This window comes from Saccopteryx leptura, chromosome 11 (assembly GCF_036850995.1).
Source record: "Saccopteryx leptura isolate mSacLep1 chromosome 11, mSacLep1_pri_phased_curated, whole genome shotgun sequence".
Classification (NCBI taxonomy): Eukaryota; Metazoa; Chordata; class Mammalia; order Chiroptera; family Emballonuridae; genus Saccopteryx; species Saccopteryx leptura.
In genome coordinates, this window is record NC_089513.1 from 80,193,175 (window position 1) to 80,207,520 (window position 14,346).

Here is a 14,346-nt window from a genome sequence, read left to right on the forward strand (position 1 = left end):
TTTCTCATATGTGCCTTGACCGTGGGCCAACAGCAGAACAAGTAACCCCTTGCTCAAGCCAGCGACCTTGGGTCCAAGCTGGTGAGCTTTGCTCAAACCAGTTGAGCCCGCGCTCAAGCAGGAGACCTCGGGGTCTTTAACCTGGGTCCTCCACATCTTAGTCCGACTCTCCATCCACTGCACCACCACCTGGTCAGGCTACTTCACTAATATTGATTCAGTTTTCCACATGACAGATAAGGAGACGAGGGTGCAGAATGGGAGTTAACTTTCCAAGGGTGACTCAGCTGGTTTCCAACAACCAGAGCTAACATTCACAGGCAACCTAAAATGTACTGGGTGCTAAATGCTTGAGGGGAATTTGACTCACTAACCCTCCAACAACCATATGAGGTAGCTTCATTTCGAAACTAAGGCAGGGCCAAGTAAAATGACGTATATAATTCATACAGAAAGTCATACTGCTGAGAGACGGTCAGCCTCTGTCCCCTCCCTCTACCTCTGGTCTGTTCCTCTGCCTCCTGCTGTTCCTCTTGGGCAGAGTCGCATGCAGCCCTGAGATTCCCTTCCCAGGGCACCAAGGGCAAAGGTCACTGGAGGTGACTATGAAGGTCATACCCAACTGGGATTCTTCAAGGTCAACTCCCAGTGCCATGGTCCACTACACCGACTGGCTCTGCAGGACGACTTCTTGCAGAGAATGAATTCACAATGACCACATCACACAGGGCTGAGAAGAGACTAGAAGCCAACATCTTAACCAACAATGTGACCTGTGATCACAGAGCAGAACCAACTGCCCTACTTCATACCTAATGGTCATCTGTGAAATATGAATTTGGAAGAAGGAAGCTAGATGAGCTTCAATGAACTTTCCATCACATTCTAGATTCATCTGCAGAAAAGGGACGTCCGACCTCTGCTCATTCACTGATGTTACTGGAGGTTCCTTTTACCCGGTGGGTCCTGGGGAGAAGCCACTCTTCATCATCATCGCTATGAGTGCTCACGTCTCCGTGCCCTCTGCCCTGTGTGTGTCAAGTTACATTTGTTAAATAAATTATGCTAATAATCTTCACATTTCAACTGAGCTGCTTCTAGATTTTATACCCCCTGGAGTTTACTCACCACAGTTTTACAGTTTACCTCCTTGAAACATTTTCACAAAATCCTATTATATTGGCTTTCTGTTCCTTCTATGCTAAATAACCACAAATTTCAGGGCCTAATACGGCACAAATGTACTACCTCACATTTTGTGGGTCAGAAGTCCCACGTAGCTCTAGTTGGGCTGAAACCAAGGTGTCTGCAGGCTGGGTTCCTTTCTGCAGGATCTAGGGAAGAGTCTGCTTCTTGCTCATTCTGATTATTGGCAAAAGCGAGTTTCCTGCAGTGGTGGGACCCAGGTTGGCATTCCTTGCTGGCTGTCAGGAGAAGCTGAGAGCTCTGCAGGCTGGGAACATCTGGAGGTGTTCTTGCAGGAGCAGGTGTGAGGGGACAATTCAGGAGAAGGGAATGCCGTGGGGACAGAGTCCCAGTCCTGGAGTAATTGCTGGTGGGGACACTGTTAGTGTGTCAACGGCAGTGTAGAATTGAGTCAGAACGGAATGAGAGGCCTGCAAGGAAAGCTTTTAAGCCCATGCTGTAAATATTAAGAAATGTGCTTTGGGAAGATTATTCTAGAAGAAATGTATGCAATGTCCCATTTGGGATCTATGGGTGGAGGGGTCCTGGATCCAAAGAGACCATCTACCAGAAGAAGAGGAAGCCTTTGTTCCCTGCCATCATCCTGCGGGCACTGGAGTGCCACCTCTTGTGGGAAAGAAATACCTTTCTCCTCTCACTCAGTAACCACACACTCTTACTCCGTAGTTTCTGAGAGACAAGGTCTCCATAACAGCTGCGGTAACTGCTGTCTATCTCTGGTCTCTACACCCCAGCTGGTCCTTGCCCCCCATGTCTCCTCCATCCCCACAAGCCCAGCAACTTGAAAGCGATTATTAGGCTTTAGGGAGAGTGTGCTTATGTGCACCTCATGACTGCCATTCACTGCGTAAACGCCCCACTAACACAGACTCTCACACACACACACACACACACACACACACACACAGCGACCCATAACACGCAGGGAATTGCAAGACTGTGGGGAGGGAGGAACAAGCAAAAAAAAACAACCGTACATTGCCTCTGAAAATAGAAAGAGAAACTAAAAATTCCAGATACTCTCAAAAGGCTGCTGCAGAAGTGCCTGTTTTAATGCTGTCTGTGAATTCTACCTAGCAACTGGTGAGGAGCAGACTCGGCGATGCCATTGGCTGGTGGGCCCGCCGCCGGCCAATCCCGGACTCCGAACGGTCACTGGAAATCTTGGGATTCAGGTCACAAGGACACCGGGTTCCCGGTCCCCGCCGCACACAGCCTGTGATGGGAGGACAGGAGTAGTTTTCTTCTCCTCTGTCGGGACGTTCTGTCCTCCGGCTGTGGCTGTGCCCACGGGCGGCTCAGAGAGAAGGACAACCGGAAAGTCATCGTTTGAGCGTCAGCGGACAGAAGACGCGGAAGTGCAGTCTGGCAGGTGGGGCCGCGGGGCCGCTGCGCTCCGTGTGGGGCGGGGGGCGGATCACGTGGGAAGGGCGGGTCCCCGGGAGGGGCTTCCGGGGGGGACTCCACTCCTGGCCTCCCTGGGGTACTCAGGTGCTGCCTGGAGGAGGAGGAGGCTGTGGAAGGATGTCGGGTGACGACCGCAGACACTGAGCTCTGTCCCCAGAAGAGACCCGACCCGAGCAGGGCGACTGGGGAACGCTCACTTATTCCTGGAATGTTCCTGAGCGCGTCTGTGCGGAGTCGCTGGACCTGAAGAGGCGGAAGGGGGGTGCCCAGGATACAAGTAGGGGCTCTGATGTCACCAACACGGGTTACAGGGTCGTTACCTAGATCAGGACGGTGGTGCCAGTCTCCCTGGTGATTTCTCCAGTTCTGCGCCCCCAGGCCTGTGGTCCCGGCCTCCCCTGGGTGACCGTCCTCCGTGCTATGGAGCCGGCTGCTTCCCTGCACGTCTCCCCGCCTGACCCCCGGCAGTTCTTCGCGCTCCTGGGCTTGTCCGCCCTGGTCTCAGGTAGGGCGCTGCCACGGGCTCCTATCGACGCAGAAAGGGAAGCCCACACTTCCCGCTGCGGTTGTGATCACCCATCCTTCATTCTGCACGTGTTCGCTGAGTTTATACCAACACAGCCCAATAAAAGGCAGACAGCTCCAAAATACATACATTGTTATCATTCAAACTTGTAATTAATGTCAACTGTTCCATTGACACATTTAACAGTTTTTTTAGTCCAAATATTCATATGCTTTATGAGTATCTTACACTGAGAGACGTTTTAGTTGGGACTGGATTGTGTCTACCAGGTTGGACAGATCCAGCTCCTGCTGTGCTCCAGGCCCAGGTTGCCCTGGGCAGCAGGAGAAAGCCTCTGTCTGCACAGGGTGTGTGTGGGGGGGGGGGGGGGGGGGGGGTCGGGGGGAAGCTCCTCTCTGTTCTGTTCACCGAGCTCTGGCAGCCTCAGCAGACACTTGGTGGCCATCTCGTGCTCCAACCAGCCACAGCTGTGGGCCCCAGAATCCTCAGCCCAGGACGCCCCTCGGTCCTCCCCTGGAATAGCCACTTCCTTTTCTGCCTTCTATATTGGAAGGCTGGTAGGTACCTCAACTGATTCTGCCCCTTTGTTGAACAGCCCAGTTTACTGTCGTGGGGCAAGCTGACCCCACGTGGGCCTTGGTGGGAGAAAGCACCGTGTTAAGCTGCCACCTGTCACCTGAGAGAAGTGCCGTGGACATGGAGGTGCGGTGGTTCCGGTCTCAGTTCTCGCCGGCCGTGCTGGTGTACAAGGGCGGGCGCGAGAGGACGGAGGAGCAGATGGAGCAGTACCGCGGGCGGACAACCTTCGTGAGCGAAGACATTATCAAGGGGAGGGTGGCCCTGGTCATTCACAATGTCACCGCCCACGACAATGGCAGTTACCGCTGTTATTTCCAACAAGGCAGGTCCTACGATGAGGCTGTCGTGCACCTAATGGTGGCAGGTACATTGTTTCACTTGTTTGGTGGCTTTTTCCTAAAATACTCTGTAACCCAGAGGGCAGCTTCTTCCTGCTGGAAGACCAAAGGATGAGTGTCCACTGAGCAGTGGATATCGAGTCTTTAGAAGCTCACTAAACTCAGCGGGGACCTTGAGTAGTGGAGAATGTTCAATCCCTACAGATTATTATCACGCTACTATATAGAATTCTCTAAGGGCCTTCACCAGTAGAATTAGGCATTTTAAACATTTTTGTTTGTCCCCAGGCCTGGGCTCCAAGCCCCTCATTGGAATGAAGGGCCACCAGGATGGGGGCGTCCGGCTGGAGTGCTCATCTGTAGGGTGGTTCCCAGAGCCCCACGCAGTGTGGAGGGACCTCTATGGTGAGGTCAAGCCCGCCCTGGAGGAGGCTTACACTCAGGAGACAGGCGGACTCTTCAGGGTCACCATGGCCGTGGTCATCAGGGACAGCTCTGTGAGGAACATAGCCTGTTCCGTCAACAACACCCTGCTTGCCCAGGAGAAGAATTCTGTGATCTTCATTCCAGGTTAGTTCCCTGGCCTCTGAGGACCCCGTCCTGCAGGCAGGAAGCTCAGCAGACAGATGGGAGCTTGAGGGAGGATTGGGGACAGGGGTGGGCGTGGGAGGGTCCTGGGCCTGAAGAGCACAAGCTGCAAGGAGCTGAGGCGTCTCCCCTCCCACAAGGGGACAGCAGACAGTCTCCAATCGTAAGAATAAAACCGTCTTCTCTGAGGATAAATCTGCTAGCATTTCCCTTGTTGTGGTTCTGATCCTGCATCAAGTTTTACACATTTGAACAATCATAAAGCGTGCAGGGTGGAATGGGCACATAGCTGTCTACCCCTGATGCTGTGTTATATTGACGCCCTCCTCCCCAGTGGGATATTCCAAGGAGACATCTTCAGAAAGTCTACATTCCTAAATTCATTCAACAAATAATGAGCAAGGATCCCATATGTTCAAGGCACTGTTCTAAAAACCAAGTATCATCAGAGAACAAAATGCATGAATATCCTTACCCTCATGGGGTTCACATTCTACAGCAGCAAAGAGTAAGCATTAAAACAGTTGCTTAATCTGTTCTATCAGATAGTGTTAAGTTCTGTAGAGAATTAACCGGGGGAGTGTGTAGGGAGGGGGAGGGGCATGGGGCGTTGTAATTATAAACAGGATAGTAAGGAAAGGATTCAACAAAAACTGGCAATTAGGCAAGTGAGGAATGAGCTAGCCAGGCAGCAGAAATAGCACATGCAAGGGGCCTAAGGCAGAAGCATGTCTGGCAGTTTCAAGGAACCCCACGAGGTCTGTGTGGATGGAATGGATTGAGTGTATGAGAGTAGAAGGAAATGAATTCAGTTCTGGAATGTGTCCAGACCACATGGGGCAGTGTAGGGCATGGGTAGACTTTGGCCTTTAGTCTTATTGAGACAGGAAACATTTCAGGGGAAAAAAATAACATGATGGCCCCAAAGCAGCCGTACTGAGGAAGGACAGCCCCGGATGTGGCAGAAGCCGGGAGGAGGGCGTGGCAGTTGTCAGGCAGTAGTGCAGGTGGCCGCGCCAGGATGGTGGCTGCAGTTGGCTCTTATTCACCCAGTTTTTCCCACGGTGACTCCAGGTGCTTATGCTCGTCTGTGTCCTGGGCTCTGTCAAACGACAAAAACAAAACTAACTGGAAGTTTTCTGTTCCTGCTTCCAGAATCCTTCTTCCCCAACACGTCTCCCTGGATGGTGGCCCTGGCTGTCACCCTGCCTGCCCTCCTCCTCGTCATCGTCAGGGGCATCTGTCTCATCAGAAAACTCCACAAGGACAAAGAAATGTTGTTGGTAGGAAAAGATTTAGAAAACAGAGAGAAAGAAATTGCACGTAACGCACTGGAGAAAGAACGTGTGGAAAAAGAGAAAGAACGTTTAATGAAAGGTAAGAGTAAAGGGTAGTTTGCTGGCATCTAAAGAACACCGCTCAGGCATGTGGAGTCTGGAACACAGAGGATGGAAGAGATAGAGCCAGAGCTTGGTGTCCCCATGCCAGTCACTGGCTTCACCCTCCTCAAATGCTGCATGCACTCACCTGGCTACAGAGAGCAGTACAGTGTTGAAAAGCAAAAAAACAAACAAACAAAAAAAAAAAACAACAAAAAACTTAAATGAGTACTTATGATATCCACTCACCTGGTCCTGTATCATTTCTGGTATCTGGACTATTCTCTAGACATGATGGAGGGAATGGTGACTTCACACAAAGGACTAGGGCTTTGTTTAATACAGACTCAAGTTCCTAGTTCTTCTATTGAGGACACTCATTTGTTTCTGTTTCTATTTCTATTTCAGAACAACTTCAAGAAGAATTGCGTAAGTTTAGCATTTCTTGAACTACTCCGTGCACTGTGTATTCTGTTGGTCACTGTTATCTCCTGAAGCTCACTCTCTTGCCTGTCCCCTTGCAGGATGGAGAAGAGGACTCTTACATGCTGGTGAGCACCTCTGACCTTCCCTCACTCCCCAGCTTCCTCCCCACTAACAAGCCACAGGACACATGAGCTGAGTGGAGCAAGGGGACACGGTGACCTGGGGGTGGGGGGCTGGGGTCAGTTCACTAGCAGCATCCCACCAGACACAGGATCCCTGCTCTTTCTGCAGGAATTCCTCTGGCTCTTGGTCAACATTTTACTTCCTTCCCACCTTCCCATTTTTAGCATAATTTCATCCATGACTACCAGAGGTCAAGCATACAGAGTGAACCTCCCCAAAGGTTATGTTTCAATAGTTGGTTCTCTTTAGATCTGGGTTAACGTGAAAGGAGACAATACTGACTTAGCTACTCACTCCCTGGCAGAAGGTACAAACTGCACAGTGAGGAGCCATGGGTGGGAGAGGCAGCGACCTACCCAAGCCAGTCTCAGGAGTGGACACATAAAACCAGAAATGCCTTCCTGCCCCAGGAGAGCACTGATGCTGTGTACAGCCTGTGAGGGGCAGGGACTGAGCAAACAGGAGCCACAGGGTCCACTTGCCTCCCCTGAGAGGCACTTTCATTGTGTGATTCATCACCTCCTGGTCACAGGCACCAGACCACCCAGGCTTGACTACGTCACATGGTGCGTAGACCTTTCCTCTTGAGGTGCACTTCAGAACTGTCACCGTTGAGCATATCAACGTGGGGAAGGAGATCATTGTAACAATGGAAATGGAGGTTGGCTCAGTAATAGTGACAGCGAGTGGGGAATGTCTTCACCATGTCAGGGTCGGGAGCACTTGCTGTACCAGAGAGGTCACTTCAGATCCAGGTGTTAAGGCAAAGCTGGATGGACATTGTTCCCCACTTTTTGCCAGACGCACCTCTCAGGTCATGGGTTGGATTCTGAAGACACAGACCTCATTTTTGACTCTCTGAAGAGTTCCCTTGTTAGTCATTTAAGTCAGATGTCACTTGCTTGCACTGGTGGAAATCGCAGAAGACCAACAAAGGGACTTGTTAGTGCCGAGCGTCAGTGTAGGGGGAAGTTGGCCTTGATTGCTTTACTGGGATCTGGGAGGGCACAGGGTCTCTTTGGTGATTGAAGCCAAGTTGGAAACTTTCCAACCAAAATGGCTCCCGGAGATCATATGCTTTGAAAAGAAAAGAGGGCAAATCTGAGAATGTGGAAGAAAAATGGGAGCCATTAGTTTCTGCTCGATTGCTAAACTTCCACATTTCTTAGAGTCCAGTTATTCTCTACCTGAGACACTGCTCCCATCATTCAGCCTCAAGATGTCTCAGTTGTGAGCTGTCTGGGATCTGGGATCAAGGGGCCTTCATCCCACCCCATGGGGGAAGTCCCCCTGCTTTTCAGGACCTCTCTGAGACCCAGGCCTAAAGCTGACCTCCCTCTGCAGCTGACGTGGTCCTGGACCCGGACACCGCCCATCCCGAGCTCTTCCTGTCAGAGGACAGAAGAAGTGTGAGGCGGGGCCCTGCGGGCAGAGCGTGCCTGACAACCCAGAGAGATTCGACTGCCGGCCTTGTGTCCTGGGTGCAGAGAGCTTCTCCTCAGGGAGACACTACTGGGAGGTGGAGGTGGAAAACGTGATGGTGTGGGCTGTGGGGGTCTGCAGAGACAGTGTGGCGAGGAAAGGGGAGGCCCTGCTGGTTCCGGAGAATGGTTTCTGGACCCTGGAGATGTTTAGGAACCAGTACCGGGTCCTGTCCTCTCCTGAGAAGATAATTCCCCTGAAGGAACGCCTTTGCCGGGTGGCTGTGTTCCTGGACTACGAATCTGGGGATGTCTCCTTCTATAACATGAGGGACCGATCACACATCTACACGTGTCCCCGTTCTCTCTTCTCTGGGCCCCTGAGGCCCTTCTTCAGGCTGGGGTCTGATGACAGCCCCCTCTTCATCTGCCCAGCATTCACAGGGGCCCAGGGGGTCACAGTGCCTGAGGGTGGCCTGGTCCTTCACAGGGCAGGAACCCAGCGCAGCCACCAGGACCAATTCCCTGATCTCAGAGACAAGCAGGGAAGCCCCGGCCATCTCTACTAGCAGAGCACAGAGTCCCCTGAGGACACAGCCCTCCTGTCCTCTGGTCACAATGGAGAACGTCCTCCAGAGACTCCTTGACGCCCTCTTCAGTCCCCAGCTCCATCCCCCTCATCAGACTATAGCATTAGTAACTCATTTCCTCGTCACCATGGGGCAGGGTCAGTTTCAGGAAACTAGAGCTTCTACATGGCTCCCAACCAAGAAGAAAGACAGAGACAGTGACAGTCAGGGTGACACAGTCAACACAGGACTTGAATTGACATCAGTCACTGCGAACTTAGGGTGAGGACAACAGGATGCACTAGACCTAAGAGGACTAGGAACCAGTCTTGGAGGTCAGAGACAGAGGAAGAGGGACCAGAGATCTGGGACAGGCCCAATCTGTTGGTGTGGTTAAGACACAACATGATGGCCTGTGGTCCCAGCTCCTGAAGGTCCATCCCCAGCCACCCCCAGATTTCCAGCCCACAGAGTAAAGCCCCCAGGCCTGGGAGGATGAAAGACGAGGACACCTCTGGGTCGGGCTGGCTCAGGCATCTCTGTAATAAACATTCTCGGTCATTGAAAGTGGCCTGAGGTTTATAATCCTGGCTGAACAGGTGACCATTGGACCAAGTTGATTACAAGGTCCAAGTTCAGTGGGGAAGCCAGCAATTTCTATTCTTTAGTCTCAGAATGGTTGGGGTTTTTTGTTTTGTTTTTTGGGGTTTTTTTTTATAGAGAGAGAGTCAGAGAAAGAGATAGATAGGGACAGATAGACAGAAAGGGAGAGAGATGAGAAGCATCAATCATCAGTTTTTCATTGCGACACCTTAGTTGTTCATTGATTGCTTTCTCATATGTGCCTTGACCAGGGATGGGGGGCTACAGCAGACTGAGTAACCCCTTGCTCAAGCCAGCGACCTTGGGTCCAAGCTGATGAGCTTTGCTCAAACCAGATGAGCCGGCACTCAAGCTGCCGACCTCATGGTCTCGAATCTGGGTCTTCAGCATCCCAGTCCAACGCTCTACACTCTATCCACTGTGCCACGGCCTAGTCAGGCCCAAAATAGTTTCAATACTTAAATTTGAGGATTTTAAAGATCTTTTGCTCATGTTGTGTATAACTATCAATATTTACTATTTTGAACTGAAAAGTCTTTAAAGATATATTTATAAATCTACATTTAAGTGAAAGTTATAGGCTGATCTAAATAAAATGTTTCATGACAAATTACTTGTTTGAAATACAAAATAAATGCTGGTGATACCTGTGGCATTGTTACTTTGTTTTGCCAATCTTATGTCTGGCTTAACGGAAGTCCGGCTTCTCACATCTGTCTGTGTAAGCACTTGGGGACCTACAGAGAATTTTTTGAGAGTTGATTTGAGCCTAAGTGAGGGCATTGCCCTGGAGCAAGATCTCACATGCTCTGCAGGATGACAGTTTTGCAGATAGAGTCTTTCCTGCATTAGGAGTGAGGGAGGGAGGGTAAGGAGTCTGTGAAAGTGGGAGGAAGGAGAGTTAACCAGACCCTGTGCTCCTTGGGGGTGAATACTCTCTGAAGGGGCTGAAAAAAGGATGACTTCTGGTATTTCAAAGGTGTGTTGACATCGATGCACAAAGATGGTGGACAGGGTTTATTTAAAGTGAAGAAACTTATTACTAGAAACTTATAGTGGGATCATGACTCCCACTATGATCTGCCCAGTTAGGAGTTTGTGGTCAGATCACCTCATGTGGTTACTGTCCCATCACTGATTTGCTACAGAGCTTGCTTCACTTGCAGCACCAGAGTCTTGAGAATCAGACAGAGCAAGAGGGGTCTTAAATTGTAAAGTCCAGATACATCATGTCTGGTTCAGATTTCCGCATAAGGGATTTACTTCGATAGAATTTCCTACTGTGTTTTTCTGGCATTAGAGGACACTTTTCAGTAAAAAGCCATTTCTGGGAAATTGTCATTCTTTGTGTTGTTTGTGGCTTCGTAAAAGCCATCACTTCCAACACTGGCCTCTATTTGACCTGAGTCAGAATTCACTCAGTAAGAATAGCCTTCTTTTAGGGGTATTTCTTTTTTTTTTTCTTTTAATTTTTTTTATTTTATTTATTCATTTTTAGAGAGGAGAGAGAGAGAGGGAGAGAGAGAGACAGAGGAGAGAGAGAGAGACAGAGAGAGAGAGACAGAGAAGGGGGGAGGAGTTGGAAGCATCAACTCCCATATGTGCCTTGACCAGGCAAGCCCAGGGTTTCGAACTGGCGACCTCAGCATTTCCAGTTCGACGCTTCATCCACTGCACCACCACAGGTCAGGCTTAGGGGTATTTCTTAAAAACAATTAGTGGCAATTATTTACTTGCATTAGCTTGAGAATTTGCAACAACATTTTGGCAAAAGGTAGGCTCACCACTGCTTTCCTTGGAGGAGGAGTCTGCTTCCTGGTGACATGTAGGCTCCTTTCTAAGCTCATGACGACACAACTCAGCCAGCAGGTACCTTAAGCAGCCACCCAGGGCACCCACTGGCCTCTCTTCTCTAACCTCCCTCCTCTGCCACCTGTACCCTCTTCTGTGGATTTAGCTGCCCTGATCCCTCTGTCTCTCCACCAGTTGTTTTTGTCAAGAGGGTCTGTGACATGGGAAATTGGGATTTCCCCCATTGTTCTACAATGAAGACCATAAAACTTCCCTCTCCCTGCAGGATAGAAGAAGTTCAGGTGTATGCCGGTCGGCCCAGTGGCTCTTCCCTTCTCTGGGACTCTGAGCTCCTGCCCCTCAGGAGACGCAGAAATGAAGACCACTGACAGCATCTCAGTGGTGAGGACAGAGAGGAGGGGCGGTGAGAACTGCTTCCAGTTCTCCTTAGAGGATGGACCGGTCTCTTGAATTTGAATGTAAAATTGATTAACCTATTTCTCCTTCTCCAAGTAACATGAGGGCTCACTAATCTACTGCTGATGATTATGAAGGACGGGCTATGAGGGAGGGGCTATGGGGCCCAGGGGCTGGGAGTGGACATGAGTGTGCAGGCAGAAGAGGAATTCTGAGGATATTGACAATTCCCAGCATAGTGTCTCGTTTCTCTGGAGAAAAAGAAATGCCTTCTGAGCCTCACAGTCACTGCCTCTCAGTCTCTCCTCTCATCCTCCTTCTTCCTCCCCCTTCTCCCTCTATTTCTGTCCTTCTATCTTTCCTGTAGATATTCATCCTAGAAGATCCTCGGCCAGTGAGGAGCTGGATGGTAGATGAGTCCTTCTGTGTTCTCATCCCCCAGTGACAATTCTGAGATGGTGGCTTCAAGTTCCACACAGTCTCTCAGAGAGTCCCCAGAGAGACTGAGCCCCAGGGGCCCACATGTACCCAGGTTTTATCACACACTTTATTGTGTTCTCCCTGTTTCATTTCTTTACTTTCACATGTTTTCTGGGACCACGCCTTATATAAATCACTTGCCTGCATCTCTGTCTCAGGGTCTGCTCTTGGGGGAACTCAGACTAAGACCAGGTCTGATAAGGGAACAAGAGTGACAGCTGTAACAATAGGAAGCAAGGTGATTGAATTCATGGCCGCCTCCTGAAAATTCCACAACTCTGTATTCCCATGTTTTCTAGAGCTTGTCCTCCAGAGAGTGAGTGTAGCCCTGCTTGGAGGCTCTTCCCCACCAGGTGACAGGGAGAGGCTGAAGTGGGTAGTTTGTGGGGAGAACTCAGAGTCTTCAGACCTCCCTGGTCCCTCCCTGCATCCTTCTCAGTCTCCCTGCTCAATCCAACCTCTTCATTGGCGTCTCTAAATTCCCTGTCTTCCCCTCTTGTTTACTGTCGGAAATCTCCATTTCATGAGCATTTCCAGGAATATGACTCAGATGCGTCCACTCAACCTGACCCCAGGGAGTATTTCACCTCTTTCTTCCCCGCTGGTCCCTCTTCTGCATCCCACCCCCACCTTCCCCAGGCCTCCTCACTTTCCTCCTGCCCGTCACATACACAGTCTCTGTGTAGCACAGTGCACGTAGACTCAACACGGGCTTGGCAAATAGGGGAGTGATGTCATTCTCACAATGTGGACGTAACATTGGGTCATATCTGGTTATTACCAGTGAGCCGACAGTGTGTGCCCCAGGGAAGAGCAGGGAACCACAGAGCTCAGCAGCAAGCCCGAGAACACAGTGCATACGTGATGTCCTCCACCCAGTCCTTTGTCTTAGCTTGGGTTAACCTCGTGCAAAAGAGACAAGCCCACAATCACGACACAGAGCTGTCTCCAGGTCACGCCCACAATTCATGGAAAGGCTGCACCTAGGGAGAGGGGAGACAGCACCACCATGTTCAGGCCTGAGAGACGACTGCATCTTCACCCTAATTCTGCCGGTAGAAGTGTGGGCTGCTTGAGAGAAGGGCAGAAACAAAGGACAAAGGAGAATGTCAGATCCTACAGTATTTCCCTGACAAGGTTAAGGGGCCGGGAGTTGTTCTGGGGTCACAGAGGAAATATGCAGAGATTCTTAGGAGAAAAGTGCCACAGTCAGATTTGCATTTGGTAAGTCAGTCTCTTGCACACTGGTGGGTCAGTCTTTTGTTTGGTCTTAATCATAGTGCCAAACAAAAGGCCAGGAAAAAACTGGTGATGAAAGATTTTACCAGACATATGTATATAGTACAGAGTTGACACTTTTAATTCATACAAAGTTCCCAGAGATTGATAAGAAACAGCACCATAGTCTGTCTAGGAAAAAAATGGACCATTGGCCTGAGAACTCACTTCCAGAATCTAGTCAATGGTCAGTATGGAGAGTGACCAGCTCACTGTCATACAAATGCATCGTGAGATAATAACACCATCCATTTCACTCATCTCAGTGATAACAAGGAGTAACACCTGCAATGCAAGCAGGGATTTGGTGAGAAGGACCTTCCTGTTGATGGAGAGATGGGTTCAGCGTTTTAGGAAAGAACCTTGACCTAATGCTATATTCCTGATAATATGTGAGAAAGTACAGGCCTGGCCAGATAGCTCAATGGGTTAAAGTGTTTTCCTGAAGAGCAGAAGTTTATGGTTTGATCCCTGGTCAGAGCATCTGTTCTGATCTCTCTCTCTCTCACTCTCTTTCTCTCCCTATAAAATCAATAAAAATTTTAAAAGTTTCAAATAAAATAAGTATATTCAGAAATTATCAAAGATGTGGGGAAAAACTGATATGTAAAGTGCACTATTTATAATAAGCAGAAATCCAAGATGTCCCACAATCTTGGGAACTATACAACCTAAAGTATGATATCTATATAGACAGTATTAGCAAGATTGTTATAATATTTGGGCTGTGTTAGAGATTTGGGGAGTGCTGATAGAAGTAAAATTTGCTCTGTGTTGCACGTTGTCTGACTTCATTCTCTGCTGTGTCAGTCTGTGGCTTCCATTCTTGAGGTTGCCTCTTGGTGACAAGACGGCTGCTGTGCTCCAGCTCCAGAGGTGGTGCTCTACCCTAGAGAAAGGAAGCAGTGGGAAGTATTGGAAGGCTCTGGACAAACACAACCTAACAACTTCCACCTACAAACCACTGGCTCACACTTAGTCCCTCGGCCTCTCCCATCAACAAGGGGAATGGACACACTGCAGAACCCTCCACCCTCCCAAACTGGGTTTGATGAGGAATAAGAAGTGGGGAACAGATATTGCACAGCTGACCTGACACCTCTAACATAGAGACTAAACTCAATCTGATACGTCAAATTCCATCAGCCAAAGTCA

General features: G+C 49.7%; 1 protein-coding gene across 1 annotated transcript; it reads left to right on the forward strand.

Annotated features, from left to right (window-relative positions):
* Positions 1-2,294: 2,294 nt before the first annotated feature.
* Positions 2,295-9,298, forward strand: LOC136382967 (butyrophilin subfamily 2 member A1-like). The gene is given in 9 exon segments (XM_066352379.1): positions 2,295-2,578; positions 2,978-3,118; positions 3,735-4,082; positions 4,345-4,626; positions 5,800-6,021; positions 6,432-6,452; positions 6,548-6,574; positions 7,977-8,054; positions 8,057-9,298. Coding segments are annotated over 8 exon segments (1,629 nt in total). The 5' UTR covers positions 2,295-2,578; positions 2,978-3,033; the 3' UTR covers positions 8,623-9,298.
* The last annotated feature ends 5,048 nt before the right edge of the window (positions 9,299-14,346 follow it).